The sequence below is a fragment of the Platalea leucorodia genome (genome assembly GCF_965183815.1).
Source record: "Platalea leucorodia genome assembly, chromosome: 7".
NCBI lineage: Eukaryota > Metazoa > Chordata > Aves > Pelecaniformes > Threskiornithidae > Platalea > Platalea leucorodia.
This window is the reverse complement of record NC_138829.1, coordinates 26,243,160-26,268,217: the sequence shown is the minus strand read 5'-3', so window position 1 is coordinate 26,268,217 and position 25,058 is coordinate 26,243,160. Positions and strand designations below refer to the sequence as shown.

Below are 25,058 nucleotides of genomic sequence, written 5' to 3'. Positions count from 1 at the left end.
TTTGCTACAGTGCCACATGGTGAGTTATTAGTTAAGACAGAGATAAGCACAGGAATTATAAGACATTACTAGCGGAGTTCCCCAGCGGCTGGTCCCGGGCCCAGTTTTCATTAATGATCTTGGCACGCTGAAATGGGTGTGCTAATGAAATTGGCTGCTTATCCAAAGTTGGGAGGCATTGTCAATACAGGGAAGGACTAGGATATCCTATAGGAGCGGGTAGGCAATTTTGATGGCTGAGACAGTAGAAATGGGATGAAATGCAATAGTACAAAATATACGGTTATGTTGTTAATGGCTGAGAGCAGACTTTTCTGTTACGAGTTGACAGTGGGGACTTACCGCTTGGAAATAATAGTGGAGAAGAAGGATGTAGGTCTGGTGCCAGTTCCAGTACTGGGCCACTCACTTTCTGCTCTGGCCATTGCTCTCTCTGGGTTGAGAAGAGGTGGGGAAGCTCCGTGGCTCGACGTGCGCTGGAACTGCCGCTGGTGGCTGCGAGCAGCAGTCACTAGCAGGTTGCACGTCTTGGACACGCCGGAATCCAGCTGGGCTGAGGGAGAGCCCGATGGGGCTACTGAATGTGTGAGTATCGTAGGAAATATTTCACACTTGGCAACCCTGACTGGGGTTTGACAGTCTGAGCTGGGGCTGATGTAACCCGAACAGCGTCTGTTCTCGTGAAGATCAAGACAGGCAAGTGCGTGGGCCTTTTCTGCCTATCAATCAGAGCACCTTCCAGAAGGAGGAACCTCTTGTTTGAAGCTTTGCAATGGTTAGGAGATTTTGTCCTGGAACCCGCGCAAATAAAAGAATATTTGCAGTTGTTTCCCTCCTCCAAAACCCCTTAGAGATGGGGTAAATAAATACTTCGAGGTGCATGGAGAAAAAAAAATTGCAGAAAAATCAAAGGTGAGGTGCTTGGAGCTGCCAGTGTGCTGCTAGCGCGGAGCAGGCTACGGCAGCAGTCTTCGCCGAGCGCTTTGCTTCCCAGTGGAAGCTTAATGTTTTCAATGAATTGGCCCATGTCGAAATCGGGAGTCTGGCTGGCTGCCTGACGTGAGGACTGGGTGAGGAAGAAAAGCGCAGTGCTGTGTCACTGGTTGCTACTGGAATTGCCTTGCATCCCATAAATCCTGTTGCTGCCAGAGAGCTGCTTAACAAAACCTTTGGCCGCCCTGAATAAGGTGGTCATTGTTCTCTCCCACAGCAGAGCTACCATGTGGGCTTTCCACCATAGCTGTAGCTTTAACTACGCGTGTGTGCCCTTGCTCTAAAGGTGGTCTATGACCAGAAGCATGTGGGAGTGCTCAAGTGTGATTGCTTTCCCAGACTCTCCCGGCTTTCTCTTGGGTAGAAGGAGGACCAGACACAAGCTCTATTCATAGGCTCAGTCAAGGAGTAATCAACAGCAAACAGCACTAGTGGGGGACTCTGTTAATGCTATTCTGCGTGATTGGGTTTGGGTTGAAACCAGATGGAGAGCGTCCATGCTTAGATGTGAGAACTTGTCCGTGAAAGGAATGCTTGCGTAGTCCTTACTTGCTGTTCAGACAAGAAGGGGTGGCAGCAGTGTGATTTATAGCGAGCACAAAACTGAACAAGTGAGGCAGATCGAGAGCTGAGAATACACCTGGAAGGGTACACTGGGAAAGAGAAACCCTGGCACCACGGACCTGACCCGGACAGGCAGCAAGCACAGAAAATGGCTTTAGCCAGCCACAGCAGCACCAGACGTTCGTCCTGTTAACCATCTCCTTCTCGGTGGAGTGGGGCTGCTCTAGGCCAGGATCAAATGCTGCCTCTGGTGTCACCAGTAGGGCAGAGGAGAATGAAGCTGTTCAGAAAAGGTGACCCCAACGTTTAAAGCAAGCAAGATCCATTTTAGCCACAACATGAAATGATGGATGAAGACTCTTTCTCCCCTGTTGCCTTCCCCAAGCAGGCAAAAATGTGTCAGGGTGGGTGACAAAGCCCGTTCTGATGAGTGGAGGAGTCCAGAGGGACTCAAGGACGGATTTTAGGTTTCATTCTTTCTGCACGGCTGCTCTTCTTTCTCATCGAGAATCTCTGAAGTCAGAAGTCAAAGTTCTGAGGCAAGGCTTGATTCCTCAAGTGCTTAAATGTTTTCTCTCCCGCACATGAACCCCACCCTCCTTCAGTTGGCCTGAGACTCCCGTCGCTGGGGTGGGCAGCAAGCAGCACAGCGCGTCTTGGGGGCAGCCGGGATGGCTAGTGGGGTGCTGTCTGGGGTGGGCACCCGGGGGAATCGTGAGGAGGGGCTTGAGGGGGTCAGTTCCAGACAAGTGAACCCATGGGTCCTGCTGCTTCATGATCCGTCCGTCCAGGGTGGCACCCCGTACTGTTCCTACCCTGCCTCCGGTAGGAACACCCCACCAGCTGCCTGTTTGGGGCCACAGCTGGCAATGCATCCCTACCCAAGGATTCCCGCCCCAGGGATGCCCTCCTGCTTTAGCAGACGTTGCTCTGGACGCTATCATGTTCCTCTTGGGATGCTCTTTTTCTGATCAAGAAGGTCAGCTGTAAGTGTACGCTTGTAGTCGGGCATCCTGCAGCAGCTACTGCAGCCTGGGGGCTACAGTCCCCTCTGTCCCCCGGCGTCTGCGTAGCTGCACGGTTGCGGCAGCTCTTTGGAGGAGTGCATGCGAAGTGGGAAATCCAGGGCCATATTCCCATGGCCCTGGTGGTGAAGCATGGGGCTAGGTGAAAACTGACCTCTCTACCTCGTGTATACTTGAATCTGTAATTAAAAGAGAAGAACAAAGTATCTGGAAGATCATAATTTCATAGAGCCTAACCAGGCTGGCTTCAAAAAAGGAAAATCACATCTCACTTATTGAATTCCTTGAACATGTCAAGGTTTGTAAAGGGAGATAATATCTTTTATTAGACCAATTGATATAGCTGGAAAAAACAGACAAGCTTTCAGGCACAGAAACACTTCTTGTATGTTTTTTTCCAGCTATATCAGTTGGTCTAATAAAAAGTTATTACCTCTGCCCACAAATCTTATTTCACTTAATCCTTAGATCACCGCAGTCACAGCACAACTACTTGAAAATGTCAGTAAGGGATGGAAAAAAGGAGAATTATTTGACACAATTTATTTAGACTTCTTCAAGTTCTTCAGCCAGACCATGAGCTTCTACTAAAGCTAAGCAGGTACAGAGGGAGATCTGGTGCCTTTAGTAAAAGGTGTTCCTGGAGGGCTTAAAACTTTAGGGTCACACCGTCAATTTTTATCATGGCAAAGTATTAACAATGTAGTTTGTGGTGTGGTACGGTTCTTGACTCTAGCAGCAGAAGAAATGGACGACAACAACTTAGGCTAATGAGGATGGGTGAAGATTGTGAGGAATGTCAGAGATACCAGAAAAATATAGGCAAATGGACAAAGCACTGGAGAACCGAATGTTTATTTAACATGTGGAGCTAAAACTAGATCTATTTACAATTAATCTATACATCTGTCCGGCCAAGAAAGGGACCAGGGGTCGTTTTATGCAGCTCAGTGGAAATCTCTGCACAACTTATGCTCGAGAGGCATGTGTGTAATGATCGTTGCGCTTGTATTTGATCCTTGGGGCTGCCTCCAGCGAGCGCTCTGGGGACCGGCTGCCCCGTCTGGAAAGTCGTGTTGGAGAGCCGGAGGAATTGGGAAGAGCATCAGAAGCCATCAGGAGACTTGGCAAAACCTTCTGTGAGGAGACAGATCTACAAGGCTGGGATCATCTGCCGTAGTGGGAACTTAAAAAGCGTATAGCGTAAAGAGCTGGAGAAGACAGTGGCAGGCTGTTTTTAACCTGCCACTGCTGCGTGTGAAATTAAAAACTGATAAACGAGTACTTACGTGATGTGTTGTGCTGAGAAACCGCAGCACCGCTGTCACCGTTAGCCAGGCCCAGCTTTTCAGACTGCTGATGGGGCCGGGTATTTATATGGCTGCGGAGCACCCAGCGCCGCTGCCGGCTGTTGGGCAGGGGTGCCCGGCCTGCGCTGAGCTGCCCCGGAGGGGCTGGGGGTGAGCGGGGTGGCGGGCGAAGGGGCCGGGCAGGGCCGCCGGCTGCCGGGCCGGCGGGGGCGGGCTGTCCGCCGGAAGCACCGGCGGCGGCGGCGGATGGAGGCCGAGCCGGAGCGAGCGGAGGCGCCGCGGCGGGGGGGCGCCGCCGGGGTGAGCGGGCCCGGGGGGCGGCCGGGCCGCTCTGCCGCCCGCGGCGCGAGCTGGCCGTTAACGGTCGCGGGAGGCGAGCGGCCGCCGCGGGGCCGGGCCCGCCGCGGGCCCCAGCCGCTCTGAGCCGGGGCTGCGGGGTCTCGAAGGGCCGCCCGTTCGCACCCGAGCGCGGCCGGGGGAGCCTCGGGGCCGGCGGCCCCCACCGCAGGGCGGCGGAGGCGGGGAAATGGTGTTGGCCGTCCCCCGGGAGGCCTGCCCGCGCTTTCCGTGGGGACCGCCGCGGGGTCAGGCTGCCGCCGGCCGTCGCCGTGCGGCGGGAAGGGCCGAGCAGCCCGCGGGTGAGGTGGGGGAGCCTGACCCAGGCACCGGCCGCGGGCCGGGAGGGGCGGCAGCGTTCGCACCGGCAGCGGGCAGCGCTTTCGCGCCGTTTGGGGGAACGCGTCTCATTGCAGGGCACAGCGTCACTGCAGAGCTGTTGCTTGCGTTTGTCCCCCTGCTCTGAAGCAGCTTTTGCCGGTAACCGTGTCTCCCCCTTCGCGTCTCCCCCTGCACTGCAGGTGCTAAAGATGGGCCGTCGAGCCCGCCAGGACTTCTTCCCAGATGAAAATCTCAGCAGGAAGAAATCTCCGTCTGCTTCGCTTGGAGAGGTGGGTGTCCAGTCAGGAGAACCTGTCTGTAATCCTGCTGGTGTCTCCAGTGGAGGACTCTTCATTTCCTCCGAGGTTCTTTCCCGCATGGTGTGCTCTGTCCTTTGAAGTTTGTCCTTAGAGCTGGGGCCCACGTGACTGCCGCGTCCCTTTCCTGGTGTTGCCCTCTGCGTGACGTGTAGCTTTCACGCAGGGTCGTATCTGGGACTACGGTTTCTCACGTGTGAGGTATGGAGGGTAGCAGCAAACAGGACTTGGGGCCTCTCCCTCCTGTACACGCGTATCTTCCATGGGAATTAAAATATGGGCAGGCACATCATTTTATGACCAGTTTTGCCACCACCTATGGTAGCAAGGCAGAATACAGGTAAGCAGATGCCTTGCTTTTGCACTTCGCTTTTGCTAGAGCCAGAGTACGGTATCTGAGATGGTCAGTATCAAGTCTGTATAGTGACGCTGTTTCCTTTCCTCCATGCACAGGCTACAAAGGTCATGCTAGGAGCCAGCTTTGCAGCATCTGAGACTTTGTCTTGTGGGTGATAATATGCAAACTCAGTTCCCACTTGGCTTTGGAGAAAAACTTTGTTCAGAGTCTGTTCTGTCAGTACGTCTTCAAAAAGTATTAGATGGTCTGGAACCCCTCTTTCACAGGGGAGTGTGGCAACATCCTCTAATACCCAGAAAGATGAGATCTGAACACTTTCGATTCACTTTCTTGCTTAGCGCTGCAGAATGCTCAAATTCTGCCTGGAAGTTTGCTCTCTGACGTTAGCATGGCTTCCCCACAGGCATCTCCTGCTGGAAGGAGCACCTGTCAAGAAAGGACATACAGATTTTGCTCCTTGACACCTTCAGATGGACAAAAGGATCATCAGACTCCCACCTTATTGATAGTGATATTTGTTTAAATGAGATGATATTTAGCTTTTTGCAGTGCCAGTCGTGGTCTACAGCATAACATATTCTTGGCTTCTTCAAATTGCAAACCCACTTTGCCCTGCTGGCCGCCCTGGCACCAACTGTGCTTCAGGCTACTGTGCTCAGAGCCCTGGGACCTTCTGTCTTGGGAGTGGCTGCTCCCGCATCCTCTGTGCTGTGGCAAAACTCTCCTGTTACACTGTGTGAGTAGTTGTGTCCCAGCCATCTGCGCCAAAATGGTTTTGTGGGGGGATATTTCCTTGGAGTCCCTGCGATGCTGTTGAAAATACACTGTTATGGCTTAGCTTACAATAACACCTCCTAGAACAGGCTTTTTTTCTGGAGAAAGTATGCTTTTTGCTCTTGATAGGCATAACAGAGAATCCTCTCCCACCTATGATTCTCCGCTCCCCGGGTATGCTATAGGAGTTCAGGAGGGATTCCGTGAGGGAGTTTGCAGGGGGTGTAATTTAAGAAATCGAAATAACCGTGGGCCTTGTAGGTAAAGAAAGTCTTAAAGAAACCAGCTGGTGGTTTAAGTGGGTGTAATCATTGGTTAGCCTCCAGATTAGGGTGGCTCACTGTCAGATTGTTCTCTTACTGGAACTGGCTGTCCTAGTTCATGGACTGATGCCCTGGTTAGAAAGAGACCAGGGCGTGATGTAGGGGTACAGCTGAGTGATTGTAACTTACTGCAGCTGTACTTGGTGTGTCTCGCATCGTAGCCATTATAATAGCTGGGAAGAGATCATAAAGGCTCCAGTCCTTGGGCACCCCTGGAGAGGACTAAGAAATAGTTACAGTCTTCTGTTTGAAAGCAGTGAGTTTTTCAGCAGCAGAAGGGTGAGGCCTTCCACGCCTTACAAGGTTCAAATATGTTATTACTGGATCTTAACCACCAGGAAGAACCGTTTGTGTCAATAGTCTCCCTTCAGACAGTTCTTTGTTGCTAAATGTTGCTGTTAACTGAAAACCTTGGAGCTACTGGAGAAGAGACAAAATCCACTATAAATAATCCTCAGCCTTTTCCTTTGCTCCAGAATTGGAGGCTTCTCATACACGATCGTATTTGATACCAAAGTGAGCATTTGATAGAACTAACATTGTTTTTTCCTTCACCCTAGATTGGCAATCCCATTTTACTTTTCTGGAAGCTTGTCCTTGGCTTGCCTCCAAGTGGTGGGGTCAGCTGTTACAATGGATGTCTCATTTGGCCATCTGGTCATCTTGAATCCTTTTCAAGGAACCTTCCCAAAAGAAATGCAAAATAAAAAATAAAAAAGGTATTTTTTTTCTGGAACTGGCAGTATTGGAGGAGGCCCCATGTAATTAATTTCAGCATAGGAGGTTTTATTCTTATTACTGATTTTGAAGACAAAGGGGTTTGTCTTAAACCTTTGCCATATTCCCACCTTCATGTGCAGTTTCACATTCAGGGTGGTGATTCTGCCCTCAGTAGTTCCTCAGAGTTTTAAAACTTTTTTTAAGATTCACCTTGATTTTTTTTTTTTTTTTTTAATAATTCCATGTCATTCCACCCAGTTTCCACCCAGCTCAGATTTCTGGTACAAACATACCGTTTGTGCCATTGTTCTGGTCTTTGCCTGACACTGAGAACCATCCAGGAAGTGTTTTCCAGTCAGAGCAGCTTGCTTGAAGGAAGCAAAAAGTGCCTGTCTATCCATGTTTCAACATTTGGGCTTATTACAAGGAAATTCACTTCGAAGGGTGAACAACTCATTTAACATAATTAAAAACATCTTTGTTTTGAAGTCAATAGGCAAATCATCTGACTTGCAGCATAGATCTTATCAGATTACTGCTGATCTCTCCTTGACCTGGACTCTGTCTTCTGAAAGAGACTCCAAACAATGGTACATCTCCTCAACTGTGTGTCTTCTCACAAATGTGTTGCTAAAACCTCCTTCCCTAGGGCACAACAGCAATCTCTTGTGCCTTGTAGCCTAATATACTTCCCCCAAGCTCTATGAAAACGGTATGATATCTTAGCATCTTTTCAGAGCCTGTTGTGTGTATATATCTCCCGCAGCAAGTTCCTTAACCTACAGCGGTGTATCTGTAATTCCTCTGCCCAAATCTCTATTTGATAATTCCCATTGCTGTGTGGAAGTATCCGCATTACCTTCAAATGTAGACCTCTGTCTCCTCGAGGGGCTCACTAAGGGTCACAAAGCTCACAGTCTGCCATCTGGCATGTAGAGCATTCCTGCCTTTTCAGAAGTACAAGTACTAACAAACAGCACTGTAGCTATATATTATTTCATGAGGCAAGAAGGAACATGATTGTTTGCTGTAATTGGTGCAGTCAGCATCCTCCTTCAGCAGTGGCTGTGCGTGTTCCTGGCCTTTAGAGCTCCTTGGCAAATTGGCAGGCACTTCTTGGGCACCCAGGGGAATATGCCGTAAATGGGAATTCCTAGAGCTAAATCTGCTTGCTACATGCCAGAACTCCGCATTTCAAACATTCATTTTCAGAGGGGTAATGTATCCATTTTTCCATTGGGAGGCCTTTCCCATCCCCTGGCTTGATGTGTTACTTTTTACTCATCTTGATGCTATCAAGTTTCTGACAAAATGGGACAAATTCAAGCTGGTCATGTTATTTGTATAATGGGAGGGGCAGATCACATAATGAGATCTGTTGAAGATCTTTGCTGTCCCATCCTACCAGGGCTTCTGGACACTTTTATAGGATAAAAGTAAAACCTTTTTCCTGGCTCTAACATCACTGCATCCAACAGTCTGAATGCTGGCTTGATGACATCCACCAAAAGAAGCTGTTTGGCCAGGTTTGGAGCTCTTGAGATGATTGATTTGGAAAGCTGAGTGGAAAAGCCTTCTTTTAAAATATATCAGCAGATTTTTCCTTTTCTGTGTCGCCTCTCAGCGAGAGTGAACTATTTGCTGTTCCGTAAGAAATCAGTATGCAGAAATATTGTAATGTTATCCTACTTCCACAGTCTGCTTTCTCTTCATCCTACAGTGACAGGATTCCCTTGGGACCCTGTTCAAGACTTCCTTGGTTTCTGCCTCTTACAATCTCAATATGAGGTGGTTGGTGTCTCTCTAGCAGCACTTTGTAGATCCTTTGAGTGGAGACTGGTTTAATAGGCAATATGTCAGCCTAAAGGATGAGGGTTTTCCAGGCTATGTTGAGAATATCTCCACACAGGTAGGACAGGATCACTTTCACTCTATATCAGGGTTTGCCCAAAATCATTTAAGTTCCCTGCTGGTTCCCTTCCCCGCGTTTCACCAAAGCCTGGGGAAAGGCTCTGTGCTTTCACTTCTGAAAGTATGCTCTTGTGTAAAAAATACCTTATTCAGGATAGATTCATGTAGACAGACAAAAGCTTGGGCCACCTCCACTGCATATTGGAAGGGTGTTCCCACAGGTGAATTTTGCAAAGCAGCTATTTGGACTTCCACCACCCAGCTTACAAATACTCCTGGCAGTGATTCTTTAGGCTGACATCCAGGCATCGTTTAAATAGGACTCGGTTATCTAACCCAAGTGAATAAACAACTGCAAATCAGTTGCTGAGGGTGAAATCCACGTGGAAGATTGCTCAAAGAAGTGGTTATTGAAATGCTTTTCCAACATGTGCTGTCCAGCTGGATTTCCTTCCTTGCTACTGCGAGGCCTGCACCACTTGGGCTCCGTACATCCGGAGGAGCTTAGGTCATGTTGGGCCCCGCAGAAGCCTTTCTGCTCTCGGGTGTGGGAACAAGTGGGGCCCTGCTGACAGACACACACTTCCAACAGATTTTACCAGTTGGCCAAATCTGATTTCATTTATGCTGTTCACTGATACGGACACTTCTGTACCCCAGCTGCCCTAACCTGCACGTAGCCTCCCTCTGCTCCTGTCATGGTAAGACCATAAGACCAGATGACAGCACAGACGCTAAGTGGACTCAGATACCAAACCACTTTAATCAGAGATGTATGCAGTTTATGAATCGCATGGCTTCCCTGTTCCACAGGAGAGATGATGCAGTCCAGAATAAAAGTCAGGGGGGTTAGTGAAGTGTTTCCAGCCATGCTGTGCATACTCCTGGTGCAGGGTCATGGGATACCCTCAGTTCTCTCTGTGAGTGATTCTGAACACTGTCATTTCTAGGATAGCATAGAGATTACCGGCTTCTTAATTGCCTCCTTCTTGCATTTGGTGCCTAACAACTGGTGGTCACCACTGCTGGTGCTGGCAGCCTGCTCATCAGAAAGGTTCTCAACCAGTTTGCAACTTTCACAGTGATTAACAGGCTGCTTTCCTTGAGTTACTCATCTACCCCATAACCAAGCTACTCCCTTATATTATAGGGTTAGCTAAAGTTCATCTACTAAAGCCAACACTGTTAGCTGTGCCTATCTTACGCTAACTGCTACAGCTCCGGTTCCCAGTGGGGGGATCTGAAGTTGCCCTGAGAAACAGCAGCTCCTGAAAAAAGGGCTGCAGCCTGCTATGGTATATAACCCGTAGTAGGACCAGTACGGCATCATTTTCGTCTCTGGCATGGTTGCAGACAAATCCTTACAAATCTTTCTAGCGTCCTACACACCTGAATAATTTGGGTTTTCTCATTAAGGAGAACGAACTGTCTGTTTTCTTTTCGCTCTCATATGTTTTTTTTTCTTTAATATGCTTTTCAAGGTCTGATTGCTGGCAGACTTTCCTGCCATTGCAGTCAAACAGACCTGCTTTATAGTGTCACAGTTGATATATGCATAAATGACTGTGGATGTGAAATCTTACAGTGGTGGGATCAACTTTGTACTTTGTTCAAGTGAATAAGGTTGCAAAGTATGTGCTGCAGGACAGCCATTCATGTCAACCTTCAAGCTATTTTGTGCAGGCTTCTGTAGTTCTTCCTTTTAACTTCTTTCTCTCTTTTTCCCTCCTGATCCTTCTAGGATGAAGACTGTGAGGAAAAGGTTGACCATGTAAGACTAGAGGCTTTCTAGGTAGATGCTGGCTCCTCTGAAGGGGACTAGTAGGACTAACCTCTTCATGTGTCTGGAGACTACCTTAAGACTACTCTTGTATTGGAGAATAAGACAAAGTTTGTCTCAGATGCAGTGCCTTTCCTGCATCCTCCGTTCCTCTTGCTGACAGGTTTTTTTATTATCTTTGTAACAGCTGCTCTTATCAGCTGCTGCATCTTGTTCTGAGGTCACAGATGTATATGTGGCCATTGGAAAGATACTCTATTTTCATTTAAAAGTCAGGGCAGCAATTAGCTAATAGAGTACAAAACCTGACTGAGCCTAGGTTTGCTGTCCAGTGTGGTTAGCTTGCTCCCATAACATGAAAACTTGTCTTCAGGGATTATGAAGTCTTGCTAGTGCCCCAGAGGAGAAGGCCAGCCAGTAGTAACAAGGATGTGTGCCTTTCTATTTTCTATGAGTCTTTTATTTTTATTGCACCAGCACTGGAATGCTTATATCTGTGGTTAATAGGATGGCATAGTGCTTCTTACCAGGCTCCTGTTACACAGAAAAAAGGAATACACATACCCTTTTTCATCCTGCAGCAACGCTAAAATACATCTCAGCATTAATTTGGCATTAGAAGCCAGGGTGCTGCTGTTCAGAACAACCTGAGAACTAGTACCTGTTTCTGTTAAAGTCCTTGGGCTAATTGTCTTGCACTCTTCCTAACCATGGAATTGGTGTTGCCCGGTTTTTCCTGGCTAGAGTTGCTCTCTGTCTATGTTAGACAATTAAAGCATCCTTTCCTGTACTCTTAATTCCTTCCCCTGAAGCACCAGCCCAGTACTGGTGGCATAGTAGATTCATTTGTGAAATTTAAAGCCCAGAAAAGAAACCCGTATCACCCATCTCATTAATTCTGGCCTCAGAAGGGTATGCGCATCACAAGGAGTCAAGACTATTCAGATTAGCTCAGTTTTCTCTTGGTAGTGCTAGAGATGATAGTGTAGGCAAGATCCACTGGGTTTATTCGTCAGTGATGGATGGTTCAGGACTATGCCCAGAGCACTTTTCCATTTATCAGGCAAAGAGACCTCCCACTGATGGGTATAGTTTTGGGGACTGGTTACCGAATAGAAATTTTTCCTGATAATTGATCTAAACTTCCCCTGCTCCCCCTCCGGAACCAGTCCTTACGGTCATTTCACTGGAAATAATTCCACCTCCATACAGTGTCCTACATTGATTCCCAAGGTCTGCTGTACTGAGTGGTGGCTGGTCATATGCCACAGGCGCCTTCTTGCTCCTGGCTGCTAAATTTCATTAAAATAACTAAACTGATGTGACTCTTCCACATGAGCAATTGTTGTTGCCTCAGGGATGTTATGCAATGGTGCCTGGCAAGGAGATTTTCCTTAGTCTGAAGTGATCCCTGGTTTGAAACCCCTCTTGTTTGGATAATTCCTGCACCCTTTATTCAGGCTTACGCTCTTAAGCATCACAGTTGCACTTTATAGTATTTTTCCATTTGTAAATGCCTGTGAAGGGTAACAAAATGGTTCACTGAGTGTTGAGAAATCCAGCTGATCCGTAAGCTGCTTGTAACTTACAATACTATATGCTTACAAACTTCTGTTAATTGTATCGTAAGTCTCTTCCAAACCAATTATTAGTGGAACTTTATATTACGAAGTGTGATCCAAAACTTGTTGCAGTATATCCCTCCCTTAGTCATTGCCTGGCCAAGCTGAAATACTTGGCTTCTTGAATCATTTGTCCGAAGTTGGCCCCTTCGTCCCCCTGATGGCTCATGTAACCCTTCTCTGAACTCCCTTTGGGCTATGCTGAGTGTTACAATCTGAACTCTTCCTGGATTTGGTCCCTTTCCTCTTGCTGCGCTCAAGATACTTTGCGGCTGCCTGAGTACTAGCAAACAGCCCCATCTGGGCTGTCGATGTGAACGTACCTGCTGAAGTCCTGCCCTCCAGCCATCTGCCTGCTCAGAGACTTGTTTTGCATCCCCTGGCAAACCGCTCGTCTTGGATCTGAATTTTTGCCAGTTGAATCACTCATTTGGCTGCACCTTCCAAGGCTGCCTGGGACATTTAGCCAAAGGCTGTAAGGCTGATCAATGGTATAATAAAGGGTGTATCCTAATATCTCAGTTAATTTGCAGAGGCAGAATAGGCAGGAGGAGTACAAACATGGCTGTGAGCCAAGACTTTGCTGGGTTCTCTTCCTGGCTTTGCCACGGATTTGCTCTGGGGCCTTGGAGAAGTCCCTCCTTTAGTTTGCTTTAGTCCCTGGCTGAAAGGAGGGCAGGAGCTTTATGCAGTAGAACTGTGGGGATTCCCTAAACGCAGTTCCACAGGGGGATTTGGATGCCTTATTCTCATAGCAAAATCCACAGCCTGTATTAGGTGCCTGTGTAGTATGTAGACAATCTCAGATGGGCCTGTAGCTCTCTTCAGGTGGTAAAGAGTGGCTGGGGACTGCAGTGTGTCTGGCAACCCTGTCCTTCCGTGGAGTTTTGGACCCATTCTGAGAGCTCTGGGAGCATGTGTCCCTGCACTAGCAGTGAGTGACCCTGATCCCAATCCTGTGTTTTGTAGCCTTCAGCAGTGGTGCAGGGCTGCCCCTTGCCTTCGAGGAGCGCCGGGGATGGAGGTGTTCATTTTGATGTTGAAGCTGCACTCTTTATACATAAAGTTAAAGATTAAACCCACCATCTCCTTTCCAAGCTGGATGATACTGATTTTGTTGTCCTCTTCCTCCTCCTGAAAGATGTATCAAGTAATGTTTCCCACCTTCCTAAAGAATATTCTATATAATGACAAAACTATGAGCTGTTCTGGGTCTGAGAAGGCTCTCAGTCCTTTCTCCTGAAGTCGCTCTGCTTTGCAAATGGAACTGAAAGAATTTTTGGGCCACAGGGAAGGACTTTCTAACTGAAGACAACAACATATGAGCAGGAAGACATCTGTTCCAGTCCTAGTGAGTCCAGCTGGGACCTTGTTCTTTAGTTGTGCTTTGGTAGACATGCCATAGGTAGTCTCAAGGTCCTTCATGGACTAAAGCGGGGAGAGCACCTGACTTCTGACTCTTGGCTAGGTGGATGCTGACCTCTGTGGCTCTGTATCACTCAAAGTTTGAGTGATGACATGATTTAAGGCAACAATTGGAAAGGTGATTTGAGGATCTGACCTTTCCAGAGGGGGCAACCGAGTCCTTCTGTAGTTCTAGTTCCCAGTGCTTTTAAAACAATTTGGGTGGAAAAATGGGCTCTTGCTTTTGTGGTTAAGACAACATGTCAGGAACAATTGTTTTCAATGAATGTTTGTTGGAAGAGCAACTATTAAAAAAATTTAAGTACCTGAAATGTGAAGCCAGTTGTGGACTTATGTTGTTAGGTTGCCCAGTTCAGTGGGATTGTTTAAGGGAGTGTATTTGCATTCTAAAATATAGTGCAGAATGATGCAGAGATCCCCTGGTGAGAAGCAACCTGCACTCTACCTGGGGAGGTACCAGCTTGGTTACCAGAAGTACCTAAAGCTAGACCGTTTCCAGACTTGAGCTGACTCACATGGATCCTGCTTGCAGGTGTGTCTGCACCTGTGGTGTAGACATGGCCTGGGGCTTGATGTGATCAGGGCCTTTAATCAGAGCGGTATTTTCCTGACCCAGTTCTTACCCTTGCACAGTGGTTGGCACCCAGCTCCAAACTCTCATTCCATTGTCTGGTCTGGATCTGCGCAGCAGCCAACCCCCAAGTGCTCTTCCCCACATCCCCTGGAACTTAGAAACGTGCGACTGAGGAGCCCAGCACTGGCTGCGCTCAGCTGGGTGCTTACTGGGCGATCTTATTTGTGTAAAAATAATCACAGTGGTTTAGGCACTGGTCAGCCACTCTAGTTCAGAGAGTTCATGACCTAAGAAGTCGTGTATAGTTGTAATGCAGTCCCTTATAGCCCTTTTTGTATCTACAACTTGCATTTCAGTAAGATCTAGAGAGTGTTGGTGTGTGGCTAGGACAAAAATTTTCTATTCCCAAAGACCTTACGGTCTGACTGCGTTGTTTTTCTCTAGCATCCTGTTCTCCCCCGCCATCTTCAGCTTGTAGAAGAGCCCTCACCAGGGGCTAGCTGCATTTTGTACACAGCACGTTGCCAGGGTTTTGCCTTCTTAGGCATGCGAATGGGAGTGGGGTGGACTGGCAGTAGATAGTTCTTGAAGCAACTGGCATTTCTGAGAACCTGGGAGGGTTTTCTGAGGCAGAATTTCCTGTAGCTGTTGCACATCATGAGTGCCCTCCCATTTGCGTGTTTGTCCTGGACTGAGCTGAATTTGTCCCTCCACGTCCCAGAGTTTCTGTCATCTGTTTGGATTCTTGCATTGTGCTCCTAAACACCCTCCACCAAAGGGAACCAGCATCCAAGGAAGCACTGGCTTTTTTACCTGCCTCCATTTTACAGGGATTGCTTCTTTTTTTCCAATGGTCTTCTGGTTGCTTGTAAAATGCTGGACTCCCAGCCTGTTCCTGGGGACCGCTCAGCTGGAAGTTGGCCAGATTCTCCAGGAGGAATCTCAAAAATGCAGCTGAACTTTTGTTCCCTAATTAGGCCAACTTCCCCAGTGTGAGCCCCAGCACTGCATGGCCTGGAGCTCCCCAAGGCCTTGCGCTGCCTCTCTCCCGTGCACCCCGAGTGGCTGGCCAGCAGGGCAGTTATTTTCAGCTTTCTGAGGTTATCTACTAGCCTTTTGATGACATCTACTGAAATAGCATTTCTAGTCAGCCATGTTTCCCAGCCCTTCTAGTAGTATTCTCCCTGCTTGGCTACCTTGATGTGGATTAGGGACAATCCCATCAAAAATAATTTTATTAAAAGCTTTTCCTTTTCCACACATTTATTTCATGTTTTGAGTGCTCCTGGACCCACCTGAAGGCAGCAGAAGAACTGTAGGAGTGGTGGAGATGGATGGGAACGTGTCTGACAGTATGTAGCACAAGGTGGTAGCAAACTGTTTGAGGGATGTTCATGCCTAGGAGGGCTGGAGGGGCACTGCCCCGTAATGTGGGTTGTGAGAGGATTCTACCTGGTAGCCTCTTGCTCAGAGAATCAGATCGTTGTGTGCTGCTTGACTGTTTTCATGCAGGTGGGAGCCGTGCCTCTTGAGACAGGTTAAGGTACCAATTGCTGCAGTATGACAGCTTTCCTAGCAGGTGCACATGTGAGCTGACTAGGTGGTTGACTGTTGTTTTAGGGAAGAAATTCTTGGTAGCTGTTTAACAATATGAGCTGCTCCTTTACCTGCTATGATAGATGGTAGAGAATATTTAAAGCCCCCCAAGAACTTTTTCTGTCTCAATAGCACTTTCCCTAGTAAAAGAAGGTCAGTGACCATGAAGAAGGACAGTTTGTGGATGAAATGGAAATCCAGTATTTTCTACTAGGCATTTAAGACATGCAGAAGTTCTTGGAGGGGATTCATTAAAATCAGATGCGCTACTTGAACCATCTGTGGACGTGATAAAAAAGGCTAGCAGGGGTGGGCTGTTCTTTGCAAAAAGCTGAGGCTTGCATAGATCTGGGAATTGAGCCCTTTTTGATATCACATATGCTCTGAGATCGGTATAGATTGTAAGTGTCATGTGGCTGCTTGGAAGCAGTGGGGCTATTTGACTTACAGCTCCTTAATTGGCAGCAGTCAAAACTAATTCATCAGGCTTGTTTGTGGAGATTTGCTTTTCCTCAGTCAGGGGAGCCTCAGGCAACTTGCTGGAGAAGAGGAAGCTCAAGACTGGCCATACTTCTTTCTTTCTGCTCCACGGTCAATATTGGATAAAAACAAGGCACCTACATACTGTATAAAATCTCACAGTGGTTGTATATGGAGCAGAACATAGATCTCACACATTTTAGGAGATGTATTACATGACAGAAAAATTGCCTGTCCTCTGTTGCATGCTGTCAATGTCATTTGAGTCCCTGCTTCCCTGCACAGAGTGGCCGCTGTTTCAAAGGAGTTGTCATGTTGATGGAGGTAAAATTAATCCTATTTCCAGGCCCACCTGAGAATCTGAGGGACCCAACATGCCTGTAATCTGCCTGTGTCCTGGTAGGTCCTAAAAGAAACTTTGCTGGACCCTCAGGATCCAGAGACACACAGGGTGGTCGCTTCAATGAGGGAAGCAACCTCCAATTAGCACCTTCAAAACTGCAGACATGATCTGACAAGTGGCCTGGAAATTTCTGCCTTAATGGGGAAGCCAAATTAGAATTCTACATCTGCCTGATAAGAAAGGGCCTGACTACAGATAAAGACGAAGGTAGAGTTTCTACTTTAATGCAGGAGAGATGGAATTCAGGCCAGTCATTTTTCAAAGGGAGAGATAAAATACTGATTATGATGGTAGTGAGAAAGTGTTGGTAAGGAAGGCGGCCTGAGAAGTACTGGAAAAGTGCCATCACAAAAATGGTGAACTGGATTTCTGAGAAAAAATAAAATAAAGAGCCCAGACCATGGCAATGTGCCTTGAAAAAGTGGACAGTCTGCAGAAACTAAGGTAGAGGAAATCTTCTGGAGATAAATAACTGACAAAACTTATTGGAAGAGCAAACCACAGCAAGCAAGTGGTTAGGTAATGCTGTGAAAGAGACTGAGCAGCAAGAGCTGAAAGAGAGCACTGTTGTCAGGAGCTGGTGGAATCTCAGTGCCTTGGACACCAAACCGTTTGGGTGTATAGCTTAGCTTTGCATTTGGGAACATACATAAAAATCTTGCCCAAATATAATACATAGGTACCAATAAGTTCTGATCATTTAAAGCCCCCAGTCTTTTTCACCAAAAAGGTATGTCCAGGAGCACGTTTGCTCCATTACAGAAGAACAGTGTCCTGTGTTTCTGCTCTGCTCTCTCTGGGGTTGATGTTCTTCCCACTTTCTACCTCAAGCTCTTGCTTGCAGCTGCAATGTCGCTACTTGTCACCATATTATGGCAATGCACAACATTGCATTCTCAATTGTAAATTATGCTGAGGTTTTGGAAATGTGAAAGTATATGAAGGCAAGTTTATTTACTTGACAAAAGTGCATGTGGCATGTGACCTTATTACGGCACTTTCCAGGCAACTAACAAAGAAAAGCTATTTATCCTCAGCTGACAGTTAACATTACCTTTCCTGTTGCTAGTGCTCCTGTGGGCAGTTCAAAAAGAATTACCTGATTTATTGCAAGAGGAATAAAAGACCTGTAGGTATATGTGAGGTGTTTGTCAGGGTCTGACAGACGTTCAGGGTTGCCTGGTGTGTATGATCAATGGGAAGGCATTATAACATTGGCAAGACATTGGAATCAAGCCCCTAGATGCTATAAAGTCATGCCCTGTGCAAAGACTGGGGCAGTCATTCTCATCGCCCTTTGATCTTGAGTGCCCAACTTGAGATATCTTGGATCTGAAGGCCAGTTTTGATGATGAGGGAATTAAATTGCAGGTGCATTGCAATGCCCTGGGGATGCTGCATTTTCCCTCAGCCTTACGGCCCAGGTTCTTTGGTGACATTTGTGTAACTCTGTGCACCTTTGCGAGGAGTTGTGAGGCTGTGTGTTGGGAACATGGCTATCTGGGAGATGGTGCGAGGGGAGGAGGGTTGTTTGCATGGGAAGGATCCGTGTGGGAGGGAGTGTGTTTCTGAGGTAGGGGGGTGTGTAATGGGAACAGGGATGTTTATGTGGGCATGCACGCCCATATGTGGTGTGTTTTTCCCCTTTTTCCTGGGCTCTGGGTGTGTCCAGATTAACTGAATTCAAAATGCTCCTTTTTTGGCACTGTAGCCTCTTCTCTGGTTTGGCATCTTAAGAATCTGGGGGAATCATTTAAAGATCAGAAAACTCCATTCACTTGGGCCCCTGAAGGCTTCACATTCTGTGACACGGTCATTCCAGTCGACTGAGCTCTGTCCCCTGCGGATGAGCCCATATAAGGAGGCTGTTTCCTGCGTTTCACGCTCCCTGCCTGTCCCTCTGCCCTCCTGTGCTCCCTTTGCTGAAGAAAGCTGGTATTTTGGGACTGCAGCTCCTGCCTCATTCCTGCTCCCTGTTTATTTTTGGAGGATGACTATTTTTGCTCCTATCAGGGAGCTATGCAGGGTCATGCCCCCTCCCTGCAGCAGGCAGTGGCTGCCCCTGGCAGGCTCTCTTCATTTCCCACACTCGCAAACAATGCTTCTGCTTCAAGAAATAAACATGGGAGACCCCTACCATCAGGGGTTAGCTCAGCCCCTTCCCTGTCTGTGGCAAGAGGTAATTTGGCTTTGGCTCAGGGCTGACCCCACCACACATGCAAGGTCCCCTCTGTCAAGTCAATAATCCTCAGGAGTCACCCAGCCCATTCCTTTTCTTAATAAAAGCTGTGGGAGCCACCTGTTCCCCCCACCATTGCTCCAGCTTAGACTCCTTTGCAGTTACCATTTTTCCCCATTTTGGGACATCTTTTACCCAATCATCCTTTCTCATGATGGTCCCTTCACAGGTCCCCGTAACCCATCTTCCCTCACTGGGCACCATCAGTTGGGAGCTACACAAACTGGCATTCATGCACTGGGTTCGCTTTGCCCCTCTGCTTTCACCACGGCCTGTCATGCAAGACCCTGAAGCTGCTGCTGTACGAGGTGCTTCAGGCAGGGGGAATCCAGCCTAAAGCTGCAAAAGGCAGCGGGCAGCTCCCACATGCTGGGAAATCGTGGTCCTGCTCTTTGGAAATTCCCATTGTAAGCCCCAAGCTGAATTCCTATTTTCTCTTGCTGCACGGCAGAGAAAACACAAGACCATGCAAGAAAATAGCAGGGAGTGTCTTTAAGCTCCAGATGAACTTCCCCTTTAGGATTTCAGCGGTGGGATTAATCTCAGCTAACTTTAGAGGTGTTTGGTATGGCTGCCTGTACCTGAACTTGGCATCTAACCTCCTATTCTAGGCAGTGGACAAAAGCAAGACACCTTTTAGGAACAATTCCTCATCTAAAACGAGATGTCTAAAACAAGCTGACTTGTACCCTCGGAAACACGTAACATGCGATACCTCCCACTGAAATATGGGCAGCAGTAACAAAGGAGTTCCCAGTGAACCATATTTTGCCAGGAGAGTGCATCCTCTGTGGGTCAGTCTGCTACTGTACTCTGTGTCCTGGACAAGTCAAAGGCACACAGACCTGAAATGTGTCAAGATCCCGATTAGAGTGATACACCTTTTGCTTACAGAGACACTTAAAAACCCATCCTGCAATATTTGTCTTCCTTTTATTTTATGAATAAATAGCATTTTAAACACTATCTCTCCATCTATTATTTGGTAAAGTGTTATTATTTTTAAGTGTTTTGGTAAAGTGTTATTATTTGGTATGTGTGGACCTGGTATCTCAATTGGCTTGACTTCGCCTTGACTGGAGCTCGCTGTAACGTGTCTCTTCTCTTTATTAAAGGGTCCACCACCTAAGCCCCCACGCCGGCAAGGAGGCTGGGCAGATGATCCTGTACTGGCACCTACCAAGTGAGTCCTCACCTCTTCCCTTATTAAGAGGGGCTTAGTCATGGATTAAGTGAACATCACCAGTTGGGCTTGGCTGTCACAGGCATTGGAACAGTTTTTCTGGACCTTGTAGATGGCCTGTGTCTCCAATATCATTGTAACTTCTTCACACCATTTGAAGTACTGCTCTTGCTTCATTCCACTGGCTAATGCTCTTTATAAATTGGCCTGGTGGGACTCAGAACTGTGTACATGTCACTGTCTGCCAGAGGCAGTGTATTCCTTACCTGGTACAGTAACTGGAAGGAGGCAAGGACATAATAAGCATGTTAAATGCAGGAGCTGAGAGGGGGGGATTTGACTGGTTGCGTCCTTTCCAGGAGAGTGACACATGACAGTGCCCCACTGACAAGAATGCAATGAACAGTTCAGGATTTAGTGATCAGCCTTGACAGTAAAGGTGAAATTTGTCAATGTTTATGTGTGTGTGGGGTTATGGTATAATGGAGATGGATGGAGATGGTCAGTGAGAAGAGATGGGAGGAAAAAAGTATACAAATTGTAGAGTGTAGGTTGAGAAGCCTGATGCTTATGAAGGACACCTAAGGGAAAGGAAATATCTGGACATGGTAACAGAATGGGTATGAAAACTAAAGGACAGTTCAGACTGGGAGGACATGACTTGGTTTCAAGCTATTTGTTATTTTTCAAGCTGTAAAGTTATGCTGCTGTTATATTTCCCATTCAGAGCTGAAGGGCTCATTCATGGAGTGGTGTGAGATGGCTTGTATACATTAAGGCCTATAATAAGAGTGTATATGTCTGGACATACACTTTGGAGGCACTCTGATTTATGGAAAAGTTACATATTTTCTTTCCTGGAACACTGAGAACGAGAGAGGACATCCAGAAAGCTCTGTCCCAACACAGTCAGTATTTCTTGGGAGGTGAGAAAGGTGGTCTATATCCTGGGGTAGCCTTTCTGGAAAACAGTACTTTTCTGGGAAAGTTATCACTCTGTGTGTCTCTGAAGAATAAATCAGCTGAAAATCTGGAGACTGGAGGAAAGCAAAGGAATAAAGATCTCAGCCTGAACTCCTTCTGTTCCTCTCCAGTTTAACTCTGATAATGGTATTATTTTTCATAGGCTGGCTGCAGCTAGAAGTTGCCGTTGCAAAGATGCATCTGCCTCAGGGTTATAAAAAAATGCCACCAGTGATCCTGGATCTTTGTAGGACCAAGCAGAAGCTTTATGGAAATGTGATAGCAGAGAACAAGGGTGGATTGCATTGTTCAGGAAAAATAAATTATGTAATTGTTGGCTAGGTGAAGGGCTGGATTGGAGGTAATGCAGTTATTCAGGGCTGTGCCTAATGTGCCCTGAAGGACAGTCTACAGGTTCCTAATGTAACAGCACTGTGCCATGTGCTGCTTTAGGATGTTTTCCATTGTTTGACATTAGCCTCATCTGATAGATTTGGAGCAGTAGCTCTCAGCGGTGCTTCTCCAGCATCCCAATTGCATGGTTTACAGATACAGCAGGTGTCTGGAGTCAATGCTCTTACCAGGTTGGACGCAATTCAGCTGAAGAAGCAGAACAGGAGATGGAGGGCTGCAGACCTTTCTACCTGTGAGACCCTGCACAGTGGGACATGAGATGAAGATGTGCCTCTTGCTCAGTCATGCATACAATATCATGTCATATCTCACAGCATTCTTTTCATTTCTATTAAGAGCTTTTATTGAATACATTTTATGAAGGGGAGGTTTGTTCTGACTTTCTTCAGTCATATGAGGTACAAGGATTCTGTACAACTAGTTCCCCTGTCTTTTCTTTCCTTCGGCTGTGTATTCTCCCCAAGCTGATCTCTCTCCTTCTCTCCCTTAAAAAAGTCTGAGATGCTGGCCTGTAAGGCTGTCTTTGTGACATATCCCAGAGTAAAGCCTTCGTGTGAAAAGTCTGAGTCATCGGCTGATGTCATACCAATGTTGCTGTAGCTTTGTTGTTTCTGTTTTCTCAGGCTCTATCTCCCCACAGCTTTTCAACCAATCTGACTCAGTTTGGAAGCCCATCAAGTTAACTTGCTCCAATTTTACTAGTGTAGATGTAGTTAGAATAACATGCTTCTGTTGATGTATCTCATGTAGGTATAAGCACTTTTATGCCAGTGTAACTGAGCCTACACTTGGGAATTGTACTGCTTAAGGTAATTTGGTTTTCAGAACTGACGGTGTTAAAATCTGTGATTTTTTTTTTTTCTTTTTACTTAGGAAGGATCAGCAGAGTGGCTACAATTAGATTTTCTGTGTTGTGAAAATATATTGTGGGTTAGATGGGATACTGCAGCCACTTCTGAAATGATCTTGTAGCTGTTTATGTGTTATTTTCTCTCCATTTGAGGTCTAAGCTTTTAGTTCTGTTTCTGACAGATTCAAGATTCAGCCAGTTGCAACTGCACACTTGTTGCTTTTCCAGCAGGGATACTTAAACTCTTTTCTGCTGTATTTCTAGCTCAGAGTCTTATCAATGTGAAGTGATCACTTGAAGTTATTCTTTGTGTTTCTATTTGTCACATGTTAAGGTAGAATTTAATTCGCAACCTGTTTTTTCTGTTTTTCTACCTCTGCTGCTCCCTCTTGGTCCATTACCTGCCCAGCTCTTTTTATACCTAGGTAAACTTGCAAATATTCTCACCATCTTGCTGATTCTTTCTATCAGACTACTGCTGTGTCAGATTGTTGCAAGATAGGAAGAGGAGGAGGGCCCTTAAAGTTTTCCAGCCTGTAATTAGTTTTGAAATTAATTCGCACAGGTGGTGTGCAAGTAAGATAAAGTATTTTATCATGAGTTCCCATAGCATTTACAAGTGTCAGATATTTAAATTCCTGAGAACTATCACAATTCTGCCTTTTACTGATAAGTTTTCAAAATTCAAGCATGGAAAGATTACTTTGGAGTCCCCGTACCTCTGTAGAACAGCTGTCATTGCTAGGAGTCCCATGTTGTAAATCTGGATAATGATGAGGGCTGCAGGTAAGTGTCTGAGCAAACCCTCAGGCTTGTCCTCTGCAATCAGCAAATAAATGGTGCAAAATAGTTAGGGAAGAACCTTTTTTCCGTACTGACAGGGCCCTCTGCACCTGAATCTGCTGTATTTATTTAAATTTGTACTCAGACGGAAGAATCACTCTCTGTGAGAAGAGGCAGTCCCATTGCTGCCCCAGCAATATTCTAGCCCCAGTATTAGAGGATAGGGGACCAGCCAAGAACCTGGGCAGCCGCTTGGGGCCTAGTACCCTGCTGAGATTACATAAATAATAGTAATTACAGCTGGTTTTGCTACAGAAGCAGCTCTCTAACCACTGGATGGAGCCCAAGTGCCATTCTGAACACTGTGCTGATGTCCTTAATGACATCAGTGTTGACACTTGTGACAAGCAAAGCAGAGGTTTATTGTCAGGTTATCTCATGCATCAGAAGGAAGAAACACAAAGTGCCTGCCAGTGGGAAAAGGAAAAGGGAACTCAGTTTTGCACACTGGTGAGGATTTGACAAATGAGAGGTGCTTCCAGGATCCATTTCATTCCAGCTTCTGCTGATCTCATCTATCTGACTTTCCTTATAGAATTTCTTCCATTTTTCTCCCTATTAGTGTCTTTATTTCTTTGCTTCTTGGGACACTTGGGTCATCGATCCCTTTGGTCTTGCAGTCAGCCCCTTAAAATTCACACAGTTCTGCAGGCAGCAGCTAGGGTTGTTGTGGAATAAACACAGCTTGTTTCAGGTGGCCATGCAAGCAAAAGCAAGTGCTGCTTTCAGTAGGAAGACCCTTCCAGTGCCTGCACGTGTACCTCCTTTCTTCTATGGGGATCATGGCAGTTTAGCAACAGGTGCTCCAGCTACAACTGAAATTTCTCCTTTCTGACAGATAGGTCATACAGAGTTGGAATAATCAAGGCTTCTTCAGGAAAATGACCATGCTGAAGTATTTTGGAACAGAAGTGGTGGTACAGCATCCAGGAATGCATTTAACAAGAAGGTGAATATTAGGGGCCTGTAGGAAGGAAGGAGACGCAGTCGGGGTGACCTTTAGAGCAGGGTAACCCAGCCTCTGGTAGATATCACTTAGGGCTCTGGAGGGTGCGCAGTGGTGAGATTGCACCCTGGAGCTGGAGGAAAGTTGTTTAAGAGATTAAGGGGTTTTATGATTCAGGGTCTCTAGAGGTAAGTAAAGTTAAAAACCTCCTGTTTCAAAAATACGGGCTTAAACTGCCCTGTGTTGTATCTATACGAAATGACTCCTGAGAGTGCCTGGTTTATAGAACCTCTAGCCATCCCTGTCTTGCAAGTGGGAGTAGTAAAGTGCTCATGAGTTTCTCTGTCTGACATGGTAGGGGGAAGCTTGTGTCATTGCTTCTGCCCTCTACTCCCAGTCCAGCAGCGTTGAGGTGAATCTCAGGCTGGGCTTCCCTGTGTCACTGCCATGTTAGGAGCGGAGCCAGGCTCCTGGCTGTGAGGAAGACGGCAGCCTCACTCTGCATCTTGCAGCCATCTGTGGGTGTCCTCAATGATGTGAAGAGTATAGGCACAAAGGATCAAGGCTGCCAAGTGAGGGGGCACAACTTAGAAGGAGAAGAAAGAGAAGGAAGTCTGATTAAGTTTTGTCTTGAAGTGTCTGTTTTTGGGTTTGTCCCTGCATTGATCTGCAAGGGAATGAGGCAAGTAATGGCCCCTTGGGGACCTTCAGGACTTTCCTCTCAATGTCAGCCGTCATTTTCAATCACCCTCTCCCTCCCAGCCATTAATTTTGGCCCAGGATCATGG

The 25,058-nt window shown here is 46.9% G+C and overlaps 1 protein-coding gene across 1 annotated transcript in view; it reads left to right on the top strand.

The window, feature by feature from the left end:
- Positions 1 to 4,138: 4,138 nt before the first annotated feature.
- IFT43 (intraflagellar transport 43) overlaps positions 4,139 to 25,058 on the top strand; it is a gene marked incomplete at its 5' end in the record, with an annotated part of 45,470 nt that continues 24,550 nt past the window's right edge. Inside the window, 3 exons of the mRNA XM_082318963.1 lie at positions 4,139 to 4,192; positions 4,750 to 4,839; positions 20,187 to 20,254. Coding sequence (XP_082175089.1) covers positions 4,139 to 4,192; positions 4,750 to 4,839; positions 20,187 to 20,254 — 212 coding nt within the window. The remainder of the gene's footprint in view (positions 4,193 to 4,749; positions 4,840 to 20,186; positions 20,255 to 25,058) is intronic.